At 37.2% G+C, this 21,927-nt stretch overlaps 2 protein-coding genes across 2 annotated transcripts in view; one reads left to right on the top strand and one right to left on the bottom strand.

Moving 5' to 3' along the window:
- The window catches only part of NID2 (nidogen 2), a 67,909-nt gene extending 57,674 nt beyond the window's left edge, over positions 1-10,235 (top strand). Inside the window, exons 18-21 of the mRNA XM_010341079.3 lie at positions 2,192-2,349; positions 3,503-3,626; positions 4,628-4,740; positions 5,010-10,235. Of these exons, the coding sequence (XP_010339381.3) occupies positions 2,192-2,349; positions 3,503-3,626; positions 4,628-4,740; positions 5,010-5,020 (406 nt within the window). The 3' untranslated portion in view covers positions 5,021-10,235. The remainder of the gene's footprint in view (positions 1-2,191; positions 2,350-3,502; positions 3,627-4,627; positions 4,741-5,009) is intronic.
- Positions 5,594-20,891, bottom strand: RTRAF (RNA transcription, translation and transport factor). Its single transcript, XM_039468778.2, has 8 exons — positions 20,720-20,891; positions 19,104-19,228; positions 16,360-16,459; positions 11,355-11,441; positions 10,147-10,235; positions 8,100-8,168; positions 6,230-6,278; positions 5,594-6,107 (listed from the first exon to the last, which is right to left on the bottom strand). Exons 1-8 carry the CDS (start codon positions 20,778-20,780, stop codon positions 5,953-5,955), a joined length of 735 nt encoding a protein of 244 aa, XP_039324712.1. The 5' UTR covers positions 20,781-20,891; the 3' UTR covers positions 5,594-5,952.
- Positions 20,892-21,927: the final 1,036 nt, after the last annotated feature.

Genomic DNA, 21,927 nt, shown 5'->3' on the forward strand with positions numbered 1-21,927 from the left:
CAAGGTGTTTCCAAGCTTAGGGTTCTACATACAGGGAAAGGTGTATCTTTCTCTATTCCAGTTGACTTAGCCACAGGAATTAATAGCCCTCTTAAAAACTTTCTATAGGCTTAGGCTTCTCTTTCTGATATTTGGAAGGTCCTTTTTTTTTTTTTTTTTTTTTTTTTTTTAAAGACAAGGTCTCACTTTGTCGCCCAGGCTGGAGTGCAGTGGCACAATCTCGGCTCACGGCAACCTCTGCTTCCCAAGTTCAAGCGATTCTCCTGCCTCAGCCTCCCAAGTATCTGGGATTCCACGCACGCACCATCCGCGCCCAGCTAATTTTTGTATTTTTAGTAGAGACAAGGTTTCACCATGTTGGCCAGGCTGGTCTCCAACTCCTGACCCTGGGTGATCCACCTGCCTTGGCCTCCCAGAGTGCTGGGATTATAGTTGTGAGCCATTGTACCCAGCCCCTCATTCCTTCTGGGTGCTTGATCTGAAAACTGGGGAGAGCTGCCATTTTGTGAGCAATGATACCTAGGTCGTATCTCCGTGGTCTGGGGAAAAAGCATACTTTTAAGCTGAAATCCACAACACAGCCATGAGTTTAAAGATGAAGATAGGAGTTTCTTATCCAGGCAATGCTAAAGGACTTTAAAAATTTTTAACGAAAAGAAAATCCCCCTCGAACCAGGTTTCAATGTATGTAATTAAATCTCCCTCAACTGCTTAGCGGAATGGTTGTCAAGCTTTCCTGGATATTTCTCATTTGCTTTCTACAGATTTCACCTTTATAATCTTTCTCTGGCACTCCCCAAATAATTTACACCAAATATGTGTGAGCTTGTTCTGGACATACTGTTTTCAATGGTATTAAATCATTTTGGGGAGGAGACTGATCAGAAGGGATGAAACAATGATATACATGCTTCACCCTCTGGCCACCTCCACCTTAGGGCAAAGTGGAAACTGCTTTTTGGCTTTTGCTTTCAGCTTTTCTCCGCTTCATCTATTGGGCATAAGGGAGGAAATTCACAACAGGGGAAATCTATAGTTTCTTCGTCTCTGTCTTCTCACTGAGGTTCTCTGTACCTCAAGGGATTTATTCAAAGCTTCTACAACTTTTATAAAATAGCATTTTATGAAAGAGCTTTCAAAATTATTTATGCTCTAACTTATAAACCTGTTTGTTTTCTTATAATAACCTGTTTCCACTTAACAGGACCATATTATTTCCTAGTCAGCATCTGTTAGGAATATCTTTCATTTTTAACATGGCATTTAAAAGGTAAAGTGCTTCACTTAAAATGTTTCCATCTCTGGGTGCCAGGTACAGAACAATTGAGATTCCCCTTCAGCAAGTACCAAATTGTATTTTTGGGAGAGGAAAATAACTGTTTCTTTCTCAAATCCCTGGTCCACATCTCTTCAAGTTCCATAGTTTTTATCAAAGCCATTCCTAACAGCTGTATTTCTATTGTAAACCCAAGATCCAATTCAAGATTTCAAGCAATGGAGGGTTTTGGGTCAGTGGAATCAGGGGTATCTGGGAGGCAGGGATTGTGACAGGAACTTAGTAATGACTTCTTCCACATAGTTACAATAATCAGAAAACCTTGTGATGCAGGTAAAAGTGAAATATGGCTGTGTGTACTTACCTACTGCTGTGTAAGAAATTGCCCAAGCCTTAGCAGCTTAAAACAATGTTTAGTCTCAGTTTCTGTCAGTCAGGAATCCAAGTGTACTTTAACTGAGCTCCCCAGGCATGGAGTCTCTTGCAATAAGGTAATGGCCAAACTGCAGTGTTCTCCAGGCTCAGCTGGGGGAATACAGCCCAAGCATGCTCAAATGGGCCACAGGCAGGACTCATGTCCTTAAGGGCTTTTGGCCAGAAACGTCAGTTCGTTGGCACATGTTCCTCTTTATAGGGTAGATTGCAACAGGGCACCCAGCTTCCCTCAAAGGGAGCAAGAGAGAGCACCTAAGGCAGAAGCCAGTTTGAAACCTACTACTGGCAATGATAGCCCATCACTTCTGCTATATGCTCTTCACTAGAAGCAGCAAGACACTAAATGCAGCCCAAACTCAAGAGGATTGCTTAAGGCTGTAATATATGAGGAGATGGGGATCACCGGGGGCTGCTTAGATGCTGCCTACCACAGGCTACATAGCTATTCTTTTATAATCTTGATTGTTATTTTATCTACAGCAACTTGTACTGGACAGACTGGAATAGAGAAGCTCCTAAAATTGAAGCATCATCTTTAGATGGAGAAAACAGAAGAATTCTGATCAATACAGACATTGGATTACCCAATGCCTTAACCTTTGACTCTTTCTCCAAACTGCTCTGCTGGGCAGATGCAGGTAATACTACCGATGGAATGCAAATAGAAAGCCCCTTATTACAGGAGTGTGAGCACTAACAGATTTTACTATAAAATCAAATCCCAACACTTAGATATTTTGGTTTAAACACATTGATTACAGCACATAATCTACTTTCTTTTGTCTGTAAACTTTTAAATACTGTTCTTAAATGAGTCTTAAAAATGAACTTTCTTGGGTTTGGGTGGAAGGAAGGCTAAATCAGTTTGTACTGCTTGCCTGACCATGAGTGCTTGGCATACTCTTAACAGTTAAATATTAGCCACTGTTGAACTGACAAACTTCAATGACTAGAAACTGTTCTTCTTGTGGGGAAGAGGATCACTATAACCATCTGTTATAATGCTAAGGACATTCTTTGAAAAGTACTGTAGCAAGGTGGCTTCCTTCAGTAATGACCTGGGCATTAGCAACCCACATTTGTTTGCTTTTGTTTATCAGCACAATTGAAAAAAATGCTGTGTGTCTAGTTCTTCACTAAAGAATATAAAAACTGTTCTTGAAGAATTTGTAATCTAATAAAAGGGCCTATAATGCAGATAGGTCACCTTTATAACCCAGTTGTGTAAAACAAGTTACATTTCTGAAAAGTATTTGAAATTTAAATCGGGGCTCTATTGAAATAGCTACAGTAAAAATTTTAAGACTGATTCGTTTACACTGAAGTATGAGTTATGTTACCACTTTAGTTGCTTTTTTCTTCCTAGCTAGAAAATATTTTTAAAATATGTAAGAATTTTCATTAACACATTGCTTACAAAGGGCAAGTATTTACCCAGATGTTATAATTTATAAGCTAAGGCCTGAAATAACACAAATTATAAAAATATGTCTAATACCCTACTGTGGCAGAAACTTATCAGATTTCAGTAAATGCAATTCTGTCTTCCAAAAAAGGACTGAAAGTTTGAATCTCTACTAAAAACGGGAATGTTATCCAACAAACTAGAGCCTAGTAATAGTCTAGGTAAATTTACTGCTGCTAACCTATGACTGCAATGGAAATAAAATATCCTATTTCCCATTCTTCCCTTGTTTCCTTAGAGAAGGAGTCTGTCACTATCATTTTTGGCAAAGCAGCTTGTTACTCCATAGTATGAAATGATCTCCTTTTCTCCGTTTGTTTTAAAAGGAACCAAAAAACTGGAGTGCACACTACCTGATGGAACTGGACGGCGTGTCATTCAAAACAACCTCAAGTACCCCTTTGGCATTGTAAGCTATGCAGACCACTTCTACCACACGGACTGGAGGAGGTGAGCCTCACACATTCTGGTCAGGCCTGAAAAGGCCAACTATTCCAGAGAACATGCCACTTGCTTTACAAGTCAGTAAGTGACTTTCCTAATTAAGCGCTCTGAGGCTTTTGTTTCAATACCTCTCCTCACTGGCAGATAAGATCCTTCAAGAATGTTTCCTTCCATCCTTTGACATTTTTGAAATCATCCTTTTACCTCACCCAGAAATTGAACAGTATTGCTCACATATAGCTTAAAAGTAGCATAGCGCCTGGCGCGGTGGCTCACGCCTGTAATCCCAGCACTTTGGGAGGCCGAGGTGGGTGGATCACGAGGTCGAGAGATTGAGACCATCCTGGTCAACATGGTGAAACCCTGTCTCTACTAAAAATACAAAACATTAGCTGGGCGTGGTGGCGCGTGCCTGTAATCCCAGCTACTCAGGAGGCTGAGGCAGGAGAATTGCCTGAGCCCAGGAGGCGGAGGTTGTGGTGAGCCGAGATCGCGCCATTGCACTCCAGCCTGGGTAACAAGGGCGAAACTCCGTCTCAAAAAAAAAAAAAAAAGGTAGCAAAGCTTTTTGATAAATAATCTAAATATGTTCTTCAGAGAATAAGTGACTACCCTTAAGTAATACCATGAGCTATATTAGATATAGTGCTTAAATTGGTTTTTCTTTGACACTTGTGGACATGTTGTCTGACAGACCAAAAAATACTATTTAGACTAGTTTTCAACTGCGGAACTGTGGAACATTGAAAATCTAAGCCCTTTAGCCCGTGGCCTACAAATCCAATTTGATAGATCATCATCATGTGATTCTAACATGCAGTTAGAATGAACAATGGATTTAGAGCAGTGGTCCTCAAGCTTCAGTGTGGCTTTAGCATCACCCCTTGGACAGAGAAGGCTGGCAGAAATTTTCCTCTACTGAAACTGACTTTTTTGTAGCTGACCTTTTTTTTTTTTTTTTAAATCTAGTGACTCTCCCTAAATTCACTCTTCCTTTCTGTTACCAGGGATGGTGTTGTAGCAGTAAATAAAGACAGTGGCCAGTTTACTGATGAGTATCTCCCAGAACAGCGATCTCACCTTTACGGGATAACTGTGGTCTACCCTTACTGCCCAACAGGTAAAACATGCTTTAGGATGCTCCTTTAAGTTAGCAGGGTAGAGAAGGGATATATGAGATACTTGATTCCCCCTGCTGTCTGTGACACTGCCATCATTGCCTTCTTACTGCTCCGAGAACCACTTTTGAGCTGGGAAATTTAATGGCCACTACATGGGGGACGGCCAGTCTTTACTGCCTTAAATCTACCTAGCTTAACTATATACAAAAGACTTGCTGTTGCAACTTGGTTACAATACACTCACCCCCCAGTTTCTCCTCTCTCACAGGAAGAAAGTAAATACAGTAACGTAAAGACATGGAGTTTACAGTCAGAACCTGGACCTTAAAGAACAGTGACTGCAAAGGCAAAGAAAGTAAAAAAGGAATAGGCCATTACACGTTCCTGAACATACAAGATGAACATTTTTTAGTGCAAAAAGACTTTTGTGAAAAGTTTATACCTCAATCTTTACTACTGTATTTCTAAAAATGAAGGTTGTTATTGCAAGTTTAAAAAGGCAATAGAATTTTAAAGCGACTTCTTGTAAACATTTATACTGTATTTAAAAGGTCAAATTCAACAACTAAGAGTTTAAGATTCTAAATCTGATTTTTGCTATGGATGATTTCTGGCCAAGAAACTAAAGCACATGTGATCAATATAAAGATACAATCGTAAACCTTAAGAGTTGGAGAAGCCAATGCAGAACTCATGGGAAAGGACTAATTATTTATAGTTTCCCAACCAAAGTTCTAAGATTTTTTTTTTTTTAACCTCTGCATCAATACATTTCTATTTATATCACAAGGTGCTAAAATGATTCAATTTGTATTATCTGATCCTGTAAGTGCCTCTATAGAAGTACCCACAGAAAGTATTACATTTTATTAATACCAAAGATGTAACAGTTTAAAAATTTTCTAGATTACTCCAATAAAACATTTTAAGTTTTCCTATGATCTACGTTGTCTCTAGGACAAAGGTGGGGGTTGGCATATACCTTAACCACAAAGGAGAAAGAAGATTTATGTAAACATACAGTACATAATAAAAATTCTACTTTCCTCAACTTTATTAAAGAAAAAAGCAATGGTGGTAAATCTCTAGAACATACCCAATTTTCTGGGCTTCCTCCCCCGAGAATGTGACGTTTTGATTTCCAGACATGCCAGAAGTGTACATGGTTCCCAACTGTACGAAGTAGGTGAGAAGCAGAAGTCCTGAGGTGTTCATCTTCCAACTTTTCCCAGTCTGTGGTCTGTCTTTGGATCAGCAATAATTGCCTGAACAGCTACTATGGCTTCATTGATTTTTGTCTGTAGCTCTCTGAGCTCTTCTATATGCAGCAATCGCAGAATTTGAGCAGCTTCATTAAGAACTGCATCTGTGTTATGAGAAAAGAACACTGCTTCAATATGTAATTTTTGCATTTAAGGTCATTTATTAATTTTCCTCAGGTATTCAGTCTCTAAAAAAAATAGTTTGAATTTAAAATCAATCACTTACCCCCCGTGTCAAAACCAAGAATATGTTTGTCTAAAGCAACAGGCAAGCCCTTAAAAAACAAAAGAATATAGTTACCAATAACATTCTTTTCTCCGCTAAAACTGAAATGCACCTACCTATTCTAGTGTTTTACCTCTTTTAGCTGCACGAGCAAGGGAACTAAGTTTTGTTTAGATCTGTCTTGTGATCAGCGAGTTTTCCCTATTTCAATGGGTTAGGGGAAAAAAATCACTGCCAATAAAAAAAACACACTACCCGTACTTCCAATGTTAAAACCTGTTACTATTCAAATGCTTTAATCACTGCTTAATTTTTGCCTTATCTAGTAAGGTATATGTACTTCGGCTCCATCTGCTTTAAAACAGCTAATAGATGTAAAGGAAGAAACCACGGGCAAGAAAGCACAGTGAGCAAAATTAAAGAGCAGAATTGTACTGAATGGCTTTATATGTTCATCTATACCAGAGGCTTGCTTTTTTCCTTTGTCTGCCAAGAGACCACCAAGAACAGCTACCCCTGAAAACTACCACATGCCTCAAATACTAGTTTATGAATGGTTACAAGTACACTAAACTATAAGAATGCCACTAAATCAGAGGCTGCTGTCTTTTGAGATGACACCAAGATTAAGATTTGGAGCATTACTAGATTTTACTTTCAAACAAGAGTAAAGAGATTTGGCTAAGGCTTTATTTACAGTGCCTTCCAAAGCAGACATAGTTTGCTGAATGAATGAATGAATGATTTTATTACAAGAGAACAATTTACTGTCTGTCCCATAGTGTGGGTGACATAAGCTGATCTTTAATGCAACTTCCAGTGGCCCGATTCATACATAATAAGCCAATAAGAACCTTTAAAAGAAAACAGTGTCTTTCAGAAATACTGCCCTGGCATTAGTAACCTTTTAACACTTCTGGGCCTGCCTAAAGGGGTTGGAGGACAAAACACATTGGGAGAAGGGGGAAGGGTGCAGGGAGGACAAAACACATAGTTGTGCCCAAGGCATTCACTACAACCTCGTTGCTGCAGGAGGGAGGTGTTACCAGATACTGGAGGACAGTCTCTCCACTGCTGCACAGCCAATGAAACTTTAGGCACATCTGGATATCTGATATAATCTAAAAATACTCCAGAAGCATGTATTTTCTCTTTAAGGGGAAGGTAGTCACGTGATACAGCTTTCTCGGCCTACAAAGTAGGACTGAAAGATACCATTTCAGTCATCTGTACCTTGAACCTTACACTCCAACAGAACCCCCCATCTCTTCACTTGGGCAGATTGACAAGCTCATGCTGAGATGCAGGCATGGACCCTTGTCCCCATCCACCATTAGAGCACAGGCTCTCAAATCAGACTAGTCGCCTGAGCTCAATCACTTACCAACTAGGTGACCTTAGCCAAATTACTTTCTCATGTTTTATGCCAGGAAATTGAACGAAACAATAATTTACTCTGAAGAAATAAGAACAAGAATAGAATTTAGATGGAAAAAAAAAAAACTAATTTGTACTGAAGTGTGTTCCTTCTTCTCCAGCATGAGTCAAAATAATCAAATAAGTTTCATAAAGGTAAATACTTTTAAATAAACTTCAACAGGCCACAAGCATGATTTCTGGACTGTGGATGAGCTACTTGTAGCTTTCTAAGGTACGAAGTGAGATGAAGGTGAAGTTTGTTTTTCACTCAAAAATGACCCCCCAGCCACAGAATACATTCAATTTGCTTTACTAAGTACAGAAGTAAGCTATGCTTTCTCTAAGCTGTGTATGTAGAATGGATATCTGAAACAGATACATGTAAAGTTTAAAATCATGGCAATAGCACAAGAAATGTTGAACACCTTATTTAGGACTGTTAGAAACATACCTCTTTTGTTTGATTTGCCTTAGCAACTGCATCCTGTGTCAGGCGCTCCTGAACCAAAATTCGAATTGCCTAAGAAACCAAAAAGATTTTCACTTGGTTGTTTACCTGTCATCCTTTCTTCTATGAGCCTAGAGAATAAGGATGCTCAATTTGATGAAGTCAGAATTACCTAGTTCATTAATAAACTCTCCAATAAATTAAAAATAAAAAAAAACAAACCACTAATATAATGTAACCTTTCACACTTCTAGTATTTTACTAATGTTGAGTGATGCTTACAACAATTAAAACTATTTTTGAATAGGTAATGCATGTGCCTATTAAACACAGCAGGAAACATGGCAAAAAGTAGGTCTCCTTCCTAGCCCTGTGATCGCCTACAGATTCTTATGTATGCTCACACTAAAACTGTGAAATAACGAGCATGCTTCTGCACGAATACACATTTTGACACAAAGGGTAGCAGATCATGCATACTGTCTTACGCTTTCCTTTTATCACTTCACTCAAGTATTTTCTTACCTTTCAAAGGACACTGTTGGTGGTTTTAATCACCAAGGCATTTCATTATGGCATGCATACATGCAAGTATCCATACACACTTAAAAATCAAATTTTTTAAAAATGGAATTTTAGAGAGATGACAGTTACAACTCAAAAATAAGTGTGAAAACTTTAAATGAAAAAACCGAATGCTATCTTTGAAAAAGAGAATTCAAACAATGTTTAACAGCAACTGCAAACATATTTAATAGTCTGGTTGCCAAACAGTTAATATACTGATTCTTGTACTTGACAAATGTACTAAGATGTTTTCCATATTGTGTTACTGTTTGAATGCTTCTTAAAATAACTCAAAAGGAACAAATGTGCAGCTAGGACTAGAATTTTATAGCTTTCTGTTTTAGCTGATTTATACTTTATCCCCTTGGGTTCTGAAGTCTAACAAAAGCACCCCAAATATGCTATCCATTGTCTGATTCTCCTTTCACTTACTTTATGATTAAAGCTTACATGATCACTGTAGAACTGTTCCAAGGCAATTAACAATTGTCTGAATAAAGAACAAGCCTTTGAAATAGCTAAATTTCACTACAAACATTTTTGTCTTTTGGCATGCAATCTGTCTTGAGAAAATCCAAGTTAACATTCAGATACAGTACAGAAAATTTTAGTAACTTAGGGTTACAACAGTCTTGTCAAAACTGATATTTAGTACATAAAAATCTAAAAAGCATGTTAAGTTATGGCTTTATCTCTTCTGGGTAGAGTGAAATTTAATTATTCAACTTATTACAAAGTAGTTTACATGCACAAGGTCTAGCTTTTAATCTCCTGTAAAATCAGTAATAATTTCTAAAATAATTTCCAAGTCTGATATCTTAAGTACCACTCCCCTGATCCACACCACTGTACTTGCATGATTACTAGGAATACATCTTTTGAAGTTTATGATTTCTCTCAGAAACAAGAGACCTCTTTCAGATTACTGGGCTCCCTGAAGTATAGTTATCAACTGAGTGGCCTATGTAGGATTGGGGACAGAAACATTCATTTCTCAAAGAGATTTTGGGGTTATATATATTTTTGACCAAATTCACCATTACTCATTTGGCATTTTTCACCATCTTAATGAATACAGACCATGAATCATTAAAAGGACTAACTAAGCAGAAGTATGGTAATGTGGAAAAAGAATGGACCACAGAGTTACAGCGCTCAAAATCCTGGCTCTGTCATTTTAGACATATTTACCTATCCTCATTAAGTCTCAGTTTCTTCATATCATACATATTTTTTAAAAGATAGCATTTGTCTCTAGGACTATTGGGAAGGTTGAATGAGAACATCTTTGCAAAGGATTTAGCATAGTGGCAGGCACAAAGCAGACAATCCAAATTAGATAAAACCATGAAATGTGCTTTATATCACACATTCTTCTACTGTATTTTAGTCACTCGATCATAATATCAATAGTTAATATTTAGAAAATAAAGACATTTATCTACATGCAGTTTCTGTCAAGAATTAAGAACATGAAGCTGACCTTAAGCATTACCAGGTAATCATCATGACGTTGAATCTGAAGCAGGTTAGCCAAAGCCATCACACCAGCCTTAAAATCAGGATTATTTACTGTAGAAGATTAAAAATAAAGAAAAACTTACAACTCTGCAAATGTATAATTACAGACATATTTGTGGATATACAAAAACATTTTTCCACTTTTCGGTAACAACAAATCTTAGTTTTTAAAACTGCTACTCACAAGATAAAAAATGAAGCCCTGCAGACTATCAACAATTAAATAAATTGGTAAAAGATAAAATGGTTTTCCTATGACTATATGAGATGGTCCCCAACTTAGGATGGTTGGACTTTACAAGCTTTTGACTTTAGATTGAATTCAGTGGGATGTAACCCTAGTGCAAGATGAGGAAAATCTGAACTTACAGTGCTTCCAGTTTCATTTTTCAACTTTACAATGGGTCTTTCGGGGTATTACATGAAATTTTTGACTTACGATATTTTCAACTTTGGAACATGATCTCATCGTCATTCAAGGAGCATCTGTATTTCATCAGCCAACTTGAATAATTCAATAAATGACTAATTTAACTCAATTAGGTTTGTCCTGTAACTTTTTCTACAAGGCTAATTTATGTAGCACTTTTAATTAACATTTCTTCCCAAGGCTGTTAATTTTAATACATAGATCCCCTCAATGGATAGTTTTCCCCAAACCTCTCTCTAAGCAGTGGCCCAGGAGTGTCTAAGAGCCTCACTTATTCAAAAGGGTTAACTCCTAAATTAGAGGTCACAATGAATTAGCCAGTGCAGGAATATTTAACATATCATAATCTAGGTAATTAGATTCTTCATACTTTTAAAGAGAGAAATTACTCAAAGACATCTGAGACTTAATGGAAAATTTTACCACTTGTCTCATAGTCACTGGATTAAAAGAAATTTATACATTCAAAAAGGTAAACAATGGCCCCATGATTAAATATAAATTAAACTCCCAAATTTCTAGAAGCAAATCAAATTAACATTCAGATGTTCAAATGCAAGGGGAAGGAGAAAGCGCACTATAAAAACATTACAGAGAATAAAATGTCAACATAAATGCTGTCTGCACGGATCCTTCTTAATTTACAAAAACCAAGTAAACGTGGACTTCATTCTTCAAAATAAAAAACATTTAAGCAACCAAAAATATTGATGTTCAGTGTTATGCATTTATATACTCACCATCCAAATTGATCAATGGTTCTGCATTTTTAGTTGCATTGTCAGCAGTTTTTGCATTATCAGGTACTAAGTCCTTGTATTTTTCAGCTATAAAAATAGGCAAAAATATAATTTGTAAGAACTGCAACCTAAGGTAAAATGACTACTGCTATTTACCAAATTTAACTGAGCTAAACCGATTACAGGTTGGGTACTCCTTATAGAAATGCCAATAATTTCCAATTTTTAATTTTTCCGGACTTTGGATTATCTGCATATATAAAATGTGGTATCTTGGGGATGGGACCGAAGTCTAAACACGAAATTCATTTTCATGTTCAATATACCACTTACACACATAACTGAAGGTAATTTCATAAGAGTATTTTTTAGTAATTTTGTGCATGAAACAATGTCTGCGTTAAGTACTTATGTGTGGAAATTTCTACTTGTGTCCTCATATCAGTGCTCAAAAAGTTTTGGATTTTGGAGCACTTAGGATTTCAGATTTTCGAGTTACAGATGTTCAACCTGTATAAGCATAAACAACCCATCCAATCAAACAATTTTTACTATAGAAAATGTAAAAAGACAACGTAACCATCACCATCTTTTCAATTAAGCTAAAGCAATTACTGGACTATGTGACACAAATCTCTTTTCATTAACATTTCTGAAGGCAATAATTTCAAACGTAAATTTTAGGAAGGAAAAAAATCTGGTTTTATAGCTTCCTCTGAAATTTGAGGTAGAAGAACGGGAGGAGGATTAAGTATAGGTTACATAAGATTAAATACAAACTCATTAAAAACCACACTTCCCCCCCCCCCATATCTTCTTTTGAATGCTGTATATAAAATCCAAAAACCTTGCATTACAAAAAAAAAAAAAAATCAACACATCAAATACACCATCATATATAAACCTCAAACTTATTTCATGAAAATGTGATATTCAGAATGCCAAAGGTAGATTTTATTTTCATTTGAAAAATAGTACTTAAGTTCACAAATAAAAACACTTATTAATAATTCACTAAACTTAATGTTCAAAATGGCATCTTAGGCTATAGAGTGCTTATGTGATCTGTTAATGAAACAAGGAAAAAGTAAAAGCATTAAAATTTAAGTTGGAGTTCAAAAGGCTCCCAGGGGCCACATCTGGAACAGTAAAAACAGCAGACTACGTGATGGACAGAAAAGATTATAATCCATTGAGTAAAAGAAGAATCCATGTATCTACACTGATTTAAACAAATAACTAAATTAGAGATGGGAAAGATTAGAGATGGGAAAGCTTACAGGAGAAAGCTAACAAACAATGTAGAAAAAATGATGAAAGCAGAAAAACAACTCTTGTTGATAATCAACATAATAAATGATTCAGGCAAGAATCATCATATGGTTGCTAAAACTAGTGGGGGAAATTTGAGGAGCAAAAACGTAATTGATAGTCTCAAAGTACCTCCCCACAAGACATATTACAAAGAGGAAAACAGTAAACTTTACAGTGGAGAAACCGTAACTCAGGGATCAAAGTGACATAACTAGTAATGCGACATATCACTATCACATATCGCTTAATATGATGCACTAAAAAGAACACATCAGTGTTTTTCCTAACAAAAGTATAAGCCCCAAATCTAATCATGAGGAAACATCATATAAATCCAAACTGAGAGACAAAATAAATGTCAGTCTCATGAAACACAAATAAAGACAGGAACTGTTCCAGATTATAAGATACTAAAAAGAGATGTAACAACTAAAAGCAATGCATAACCCAGGATTGCTCTGGGTTTTTTCTGCCGGGAGAAGTGGGGGCTTGGTGAAATGTGAACAGCATCTAGAGGTAACAGTAGTGTATCAAAGATAACTTCCTGATTTTGATCATTGTACTGTGGTTATATAAGACAAAGTTATTTTTAGGAAATGCACTTTAAAGTGTTTCAGACTAAAAAGAAATCATCTACAACTTACTATCAAATGGTTTGGAAAAAAATGTGTGTGTCTGTGGGTAGAGAGAAGGACGAAGCACATGAGGTAAAATGTTGAATTTGTAGACTTGAGGTATATGAAAATTCTTTGCACTATTTTGTAATTTTTCTATACATCTGAAATTATGTATTTAAAAAATTTCAGTTATCAATAACGTTAAATGACAAGCCACCAAAAGGCTTCAAAAAAACAGTACAGCACAAATAATAAAAATTCACAACGGTTTCAGCAGATTTTAAAATCAGTAACCTAAAAATCAAGGAGGCAATGTATCAATGTAAAACCACAAAAGAACATCAGCGCCTCCTACTGATTAGAGACAGTATTATTTGACCAATTTTCAAGTCTGTTCTTGCAATTCTAAATAAATGAAACTTGTTTTCTAATTTAGACTTTTAATACACTTTTGATACCATTCACCTTCAACTGTATGTTAACTTCCTTTTTCAATACTGAAAAATTTACAATTCACACACATGCTTCTTTTATTCATTAAAAGAACATGCTATTACTGAGAAACAGGTATATATAACCATATGTATCTACCACTGAAGGTTAATGGATTATAAAAATGGAACGAATAGAATAAAACAAACAGAGATGTAAGAATTTATTTGGCAATAACTGAAAAACACTTTTGATAAGCTAAAATTGGCTCGTATACAGTTCCTACCAATACAGAGCAGGGTAGATAAAAAGACCTTGTTAAAGGCCCTAGAAATCAATTAATATTACACCAAAGCCACAAGGCGTATGAATACATTTATTTTCTAATGGAAGAAAAACAAGTTTTTTTTTTTTTTTTTTTTTTTTTTTTTAAACTATACAGAAAAGTAAACTAAGTCTCAAATTAGAGCTTTCCTTAAGATTTTTGCCATAAGGCTTCTGAAATTTAAGTCGGATGCACGAGCAAAAACCTAGCTGATGCTCCAAATCAGTGTATGTAAGCATTCACATAGACTGCATTCACACACAATTACTGAAACTGACAAGCACTTGTTGTGTGCAAGAAACTATGTCAGGTACTGTGACACACAATACTGACCTCTACTCCACCAACATGTCCACGTCCAATCCCCAGAACCCGTGTATGTGTTACCTTATATGGCAAGATTTGCAAATACGATAAAATTAAGGATCTTGAGATGGGGGATTATCCTGGATTATCCAGGTAGGCCCAAGAGGATCAGAGCCAGAGACAAAGTTATGACAATGGAAGCGGACTCAAAGAAAAACTGGAAAATGCTATGCTGCTAGACTTGAAGATGGAGGAAGGGGCCAGAGTCAAGGAATCCAGGCAGCCTCTAGAAGGTAAAAAAGTAAAGAAACATTCCCCTTAAAAAGCCTCCAAAAGGAACCAGCCTTGCTGACAACTTGACATTAGCCCAGTGAGTTAATGTCACTTAACCGAGCTTTGGTGTAGCATAAATTGACTCCTAGGGCCTTTAACAAGGTCTTTTTATATACCCTGCTTTAGATTGGTAGGAATTGTATATGAGCCAATTTGCAGCTTATCAAAAGTGTTTTTTGGTTGGTACCAAATAAATTCTTACATCTCTGTTTTATTCTTATTCTGTTTGTTCCATTTTTATAATCCATTAATCTTCAACATCTAATGTTGGCCTTCTCACTCTAAAATATTAAATTGTGTTTTTAGTCCCTGAGTTTGTAGCAATTTGTTACAGCATCAATTGGAAGCTAACAGAGATACCCTGTAGGAAACAAAGCTGAATACCACCTTACAAATTACTGGGACAAATAAGACATAGACTAAGCAAAATGGAAAGTGGTCAATGACTTAAAAGGTACAGAGTTAAAAGCTCTGGCAGTTCAGAGGGAAATAATACTGTTGTTAAGACAAAACAGCATATGAGATGGATTGTTAAAAAGATGGTTAGGATTTAGATGTGAGGAGATAGAATGAAATGGTGTTTTGCCAAGGGAAAAGTGTGAACAAAGAAACTGAGTGGGGAAAAGGGATATAAACAGGAAACAGTTTTATTCTAATTTGGCTGGGATGTCAAGATGTGAATACTAGCTGGGTATCAGTCATCATTAACTACCAGGTTGGAGCTTAAAATTCTTTTTGTAGAAAATGGGAAATTAGTGTTTATGAATATGTATGATGTTTATTAATATGAATATGTAACTGGAACTGTTCTTTGGAAACAAGGAGTAAGTGGCAGCCTAAAACAGATTTATGTTTCAGAAAGTTAGCTCGGTTGGCCATGCAGTTAAGAAAAGAAGGTGACATTAATGGGAGATATTACAATACTCTTGGCAAGAAGTGACAAAAGCCTAAATTACGATTATGCCAATGGGAATGAAGACACAACAAAAGCACAAGGAAAGGTCAGTGTAGGCAAGATGAAGGGAAAGGGATAAGCCAAAGATATAAAAAGGCTTCCAAAGTAAGTAATCAAAAGGACTGGAACTAACTGAAAAACACAAAATGCAGGGGATGGAGGTAAGATAAGATAATCAAGTCTTGCATTTAGATATTGGCAGGCCTTTAAAAATGAAATGGTCTAATGAGACAAAACCTAAGTTTAATGGAAAATTGTTTTCACTATTAGGTACACTAATATTCAGAAGCTTCCAACCATATAAGTATCTGATAAGCCAAAAGCATAAGTAACATATTCTGGCCTAGAGAGTATTACTGTACATTAGCATTAGACATGTTTCAGTCTCTTGAGAAATGATCTGCTGCAACAACACTTCAAAGTCCCATCAATTCTGAGACATAACAACAATTTAATTTGAAAGGCTAAGGTGCAGACCATATTATCAAAGTGGTGTTACTTCGTGAGAAGACAGTCAATTAGCCTTCTACAAAGTGCACCATTTCCAAATTCTAAAAGAAATATATAAACACAAATGAAAGACAATAAAAGTGCTTTTAACTTGTGATAAGAATGAACAATGGTAAAATAGTATTAGACAAAACAAACTGGTAAGTTCCCTACATTTTCACACTCCCTTTCCCATCTTTCCTCTTTAAAATAAACATTCCCCACAAAACATACCATTATCTCCGTATTCAAGTCTGACAGCTAAACCAAGAAGCCAGTCAATGGCTTCTTGTCGCTCTTGAATCTTGAAAGGACAATTAACATCTCTGAGATACTGTGAGGGGGAAGAAAAAAACCACCAGTTTCATTATTACCATAAAGTCACAGAAGAAAGACTGGTAGAGTATAAAGAGACCTTAGTTTGGATCGCTAACAATATTTTAACAACATTTATATTACTACACTTTAGGTGCAATTATATAACCCAACAGAAGAGAACATTTAAGTGTACCATCTTCAGAAAAAAAAATAGAATTACAACTTCCTCACTCTGCAGATGAGAAAGCTGAGGCCTAGAGAGACTGACACTTGCCAAGGGATACAGGACTTAAAACTGGGACTAGACTCTAAGCTTTCTGATTCATAGTCTCAACATAAACAGAGCAATTAACTAAAAGGGGTAACTTTAAAAAGGATATACAATAGAGCATTATCTAAAACTTAATTTTGATACTACGGAAATGCCACTGCAAAGAATAGCCATCCAACCAACATGCATGTAGGGTGTAACCAAGTGTTTTAACTAAATGTCAGAAGCTGTACATTCAAATAAATGTTAAATAGTATTATATTCAACATTGTATATAACATCATTATAACATTAAATAATATAAATGTTGTCCTTAAATGAGTCAAGAGCTTAAAACCTAATTCTAGCACAATGTTATCAGTCAAAACTGCTGGAACTTTGTAAAAATCCTTTCAGTGATAATTAATCAGTACCTTTTAGTCATAACACATTTTCTAACCAAAAATCGTATCCCTTCAACTCACAAGATTTGGTTATAATCCAAAAGGCATACCTACCTTCAAAGTATTAAAAAACTGTCAATACTAAGGGTATTTAAACAATGTAACTCATGATTTAAAAGCAATTCCAAAAGGGAAGTTCCAAATATGATTTAACAATGACATCACCATTCTGAAGAAACCAGCTTGAAGGATAATAACTGCTTAGGTAAATTCTGATATATTTGTTATTTTACCTTATCATTCCAGGTATTTCACATCAGAAATGCACACACACACACACACCCCCCTATATATATATATTTGAGACAGAGTCCTGCTCTGTTGCCCAGGCTCGAGTGCAATGGCACAATCTTGGCTCACTGCAACCTCTGCCTCCTGGGTTCAAACAAGTCTCCTGCCTCAGCCTCCTTAGTAGCTGGGATCACAGGCATGCGACTCCATGCCTGGCTAATTTTGTGTTTCTACTAGAGACAGGGTTTCGTCATGATGGCTAGGCTGGTCTTGAACTCCTGACCTCAGGTGACCCACCCATCTCGGCTTCCCAAATTGCTGGGATTATAGGTGTGAGCCACTGCGCCCAGCCCAGAAAATTTTTTATAATCTCGAAATACCCTTCTACACGTAGAATTCTGTATTGTCTTGTAACATGAACAGATCATAAAATGTAATAAAACAAAATAAAATCCTAAAAATTTATTTCAAAGTGTTAAGAAGTCCACTAAAAATTTTAAAAATATTTTCTAAGAGCAAAAGAAAAGCATACAGTAGTATTAACAGTAGCAGTACAGCGCCATTGGCAGTAGGAAGCATATCACACTTGGTAAGCACCAGGCACTTCCATGAAGTCACTCATGAACAACAGAGCCACACCTGTGAGATAGGTACCACTGTTAGCCTCACTTATTGATGAGAAAATTAAGACACGGAAAGGTTAGTAACGCTAAGGTAATTTATACAATCCCTAATTTATAAAATCATTGATTCTATGAAGAAGGTACCTAATCACATTGTTCTAGCAAATCAAAAACTCAGCCTTTTTCATATTTTTCAAGAAAAATATCTCACTCATCAAAATAGTATAACTGATGAAAATGTTTAATGCAAGTAATGGCACTGTGAAAGGATTTTTTCTGAGAATTCTTTATTATGCAAAAAGTTACTAAAACTAAATCAATGGGAAAATTATTCAAGGCACAACAATATGATATACCAGAGACGTTTTAAGGACTATTTCTCTAGTATACAACAACAGATATCTATGTTAAATATAAGTATAAACATGACAACCTTAGTTTTAAAGCATGTCAATGTCTTTTTTTTTTTTTTCTTTTTTATTGAGACAAAGTTGTCACTCTGTTGCCCAAGCTAGAGCGCAAGGTTCTAATCATTGCTCGCCACAGCCTCAATCTCCCCAGGCTCAGCTGATCCTCCTACCACAGCCTCCTCATTAGCTGACACTACAAGTGCATGCCAGTACACCCAGCTAACTTTTCCATTTTCTTGTAGAGACAGGGTTTTGTCATGTTGCCCAGACCGATCTTGGAACTCCTGAACTCAAATGATCTGCCACTTCAGCCACCCACACCTGGCCAATGTCTTTAATATAAGAAGTAGCACTGTAAGTGTATTATTGCTCCATTTTCAGTTTAACAAAAATTCTGATTTGGGCCATTAAAGGAAAGTAAAATATTTATATAATTATTTAAGAAATGTCATGTTTCTAGAGAAAACTATTTATATCTAATACCAAAAGCTTGGTAGGAAGCCATAAAGTAATTTGCTCTAAAAGCAAAAGAAACATAATAAGAAAATAGCAAAATCCCTGAAATCCAGCTTTCCTAACACTATCATTACCATTTTTATCTTAAGAAAGTAATTTTAAGCTCATCTTCATATGATTTTCAGATAAGCTCTCTGTACTTTTACTTTACTTCCTAATTCATTACCTTTTCAAAGAACTTGGGCCAATCACTGCTGTGGATGTTTCTTAAATTACCTCTGTCTTCAATCTTGTAGTGTCTGATTTTCTGGTCTTCAAGCCAAACAATGAAGTTTCTAAATTCTGTTTCATCTGCAATTTAAAAAAAAAAAAAAAAAAAAAAAATCACATAAATAACTAGAAGCACTACATAAAATATCTCCTTCTCCACAGATATATGTTCTTGTGGAATTTCCTTAATCTCAAAATGCTAAATTAATTGAACCAGAGGGAGGAGGTGAAAGTAGAGATTCTGGAGTCACAAATTAACAATGATCTGTTCAAATCCGGGCCAGAATTCAAATTCTGGGTTCAAATACTTAGTAGTTGTGTGAACGTGGGATAATCACCTACATTTTCAGTGCCTCGGATTCTTGAGCTGCGAAATGAGGGGGATAATAGAACTTACCTCATAGAGCTGTTATGAAGATTAAATAAAATAAATATGGATAAAAACAGTTCCTGGCACACAGTTTTGCTATGTAAGAGTTAGATATTAATATTCCAGTTCCTTTGAGGGCAGTAAGGGGAGAGAGGGCAAGGTTAAATTTATAGCAAAATAATAAAGTAAAATAAATAACAAATAAGTACAAGAAATTAAGAGACTACTGTTATCACGTAATGTTAACTGCGCATTAAGTGGATACGTTATTTTGTTTAAACCTCCCCATACTTCTTTTGAGGCAGGTAATACCCTATTTTACAAATAAGAACATTGAGACTCAATGACTCCAATCCAGATCTAGACTCTATTGTCACTGATCCTTTTTTATTAAAGTAAAAAAAAACCCAACAGATTATAATTTGATATGCTTCTACAGGAGATCAACAAAACACTGTAATCCTGCTTAGAAAATTTCAATTTGAGAGTCAAATTCAAGCTTCCATGAGTATCACAAGTAATACTTGATCACTTTCAAACTTATTTATCTACCCAGGCCAGAACCATAAAAAGGAAACGGGTAGTGGTGGGCAGTTGCTGAGTTACCGTGAGTAGCAACGTAATTACTTTTTAAAATTCTAATGCTGTAAAATCCCAAATACCTTTGTGTTTCCAATTCGACCTCCCCACTCAGCTGTTACTAACTTTTTTGCAAGACCACACAACACAATTAGCCCGTTTCTACACGCGCTTACGCTGCCACTGTGATAGGTTTTGATTTCATAGTCTGTCTTGGTGTCAAACTGTTCAGTGGGCTCTGCTTTCACCCCTTGCACCCCCCGACCCCCTGACTCCTGGCAGGCAGTGAACTAGTCTTCAGGTTATTCAGCACCTTCCTCAGAAGCCAGCACCGCGCTGGCTCACAATTAGCAGGTGCTCAAGGTATCGCCTAATTACCCGGGGAACCATGGAGTTGAATGGTGAATGAGAAAGACGAATGTTTTCCCTTTTGTGTGCTGAGAAGATAGTTACGTGGTGTTAGGAGTTAAGCAAGTGCAGACAGGAGTTGGGCAAGTGCGGAAAGTCACAATGCCGAGACAGGCCCCCGGCGGAGACAAGGCCGCCTAGGGTCCGGGCGGGGAGGTGGAGGGGCGGCACTGAGGGGCCCGGGACACGCGGCCGGCCCGAGGCCGCCGCCTCACCTTTGCAGTTGAAGCCAGAGGGGTTGTGGTAGTCCAGAGCCGTCAGCTTGCGTCGGAACATGGTCCCCGCTTCTCGCTCTGACCCCCGGGCCTCGGCCGGGAGAGGAGAAGCGAGGTGGAGCGGGCGGCGCGGGCGGCGCAGGCACCGGCGACGCGGCGAGAGGGCGGGCCAGCGCTGGGACGCTCTGAAATGACGGCGGCCTTCGCCAATCGTGGCTTAACAGCGGCGGCCGCCGGCAAATGCCTACCAATCGCGGCTCCAGCTGAAGGGGCGGGGCCACGTCGGCGGACGTCGACGCTCAAACAAACTTTATTGTCAGCTTCCTGGTTGTACAATAGGCAGAAAACCACCGGGAAGTCGCGTTACTTTCTTTCTTGCTGTAACGTACAGAGAATAGTATATGTAGGCTTTTGGTATTCGCTGTACCTTCCGTTGGATTACTGAATTACTGTTAAGCGTTTTGAGTGGATTCATTCATGACTCCTCCCACATAACAGGTGCTCTTCTAACGCTGGTAATACAAAGACTACAAAGCAAGGTCCCTGTAGTAAGATGTTTTTAGACTAGTTGGGAGTGATCCACAGGTAAACATACAACTGTTAATAAAATGCGATAGTTCCAGATATCCTCAGCCAGAGTGAAATCTGAAACTAAGATCGTCTCTCACTTCCCCTCCTACTAAGTCACAGCATCCTGTAGGTCATGAATTCGTTCTGTCTCTCCTGACTCTCAAATCCCTCACCTCTTTCCAGACCCCACCGATAACAGCCACAAATAAGACCGTCATCACTTTTGCTTACTCTGATTATCTAACTGATTTCTTAGGGCCAGTCCTGCCTTCTCCAAACCATTCCCCCACACAGCAACGATAGAGATTTTCTAAAGCAAAAACATGTCCATAACTTTCTCTGCTTATGTTTTAGTAGTTCCTGTTTGCTTCCTAGAAACAATCAGAACTCTTTAAGATCTTTGCTGATCCACTCTCTATTTGGTTTTCAGGCAGTGGAGAGAGAGCAGTGAACAAGACAGACCAGGCCCCTACTTTTCATGGAGTTTAAAAGGCTAATGAGGGAAACAATAGACTGATAAGTATAAACTAAGGCTTGAAGATGGGGAGGCATTCACCATGCAGTCGAAAGGGTAAACTAGTTTGAGGGAAGAGGATGTATAAAGGCAAGAAATGATCAACAGCATGACACAGAGGGAC

Source organism: Saimiri boliviensis, chromosome 2 (assembly GCF_048565385.1).
Source record: "Saimiri boliviensis isolate mSaiBol1 chromosome 2, mSaiBol1.pri, whole genome shotgun sequence".
Classification (NCBI taxonomy): domain Eukaryota; kingdom Metazoa; phylum Chordata; class Mammalia; order Primates; family Cebidae; genus Saimiri; species Saimiri boliviensis.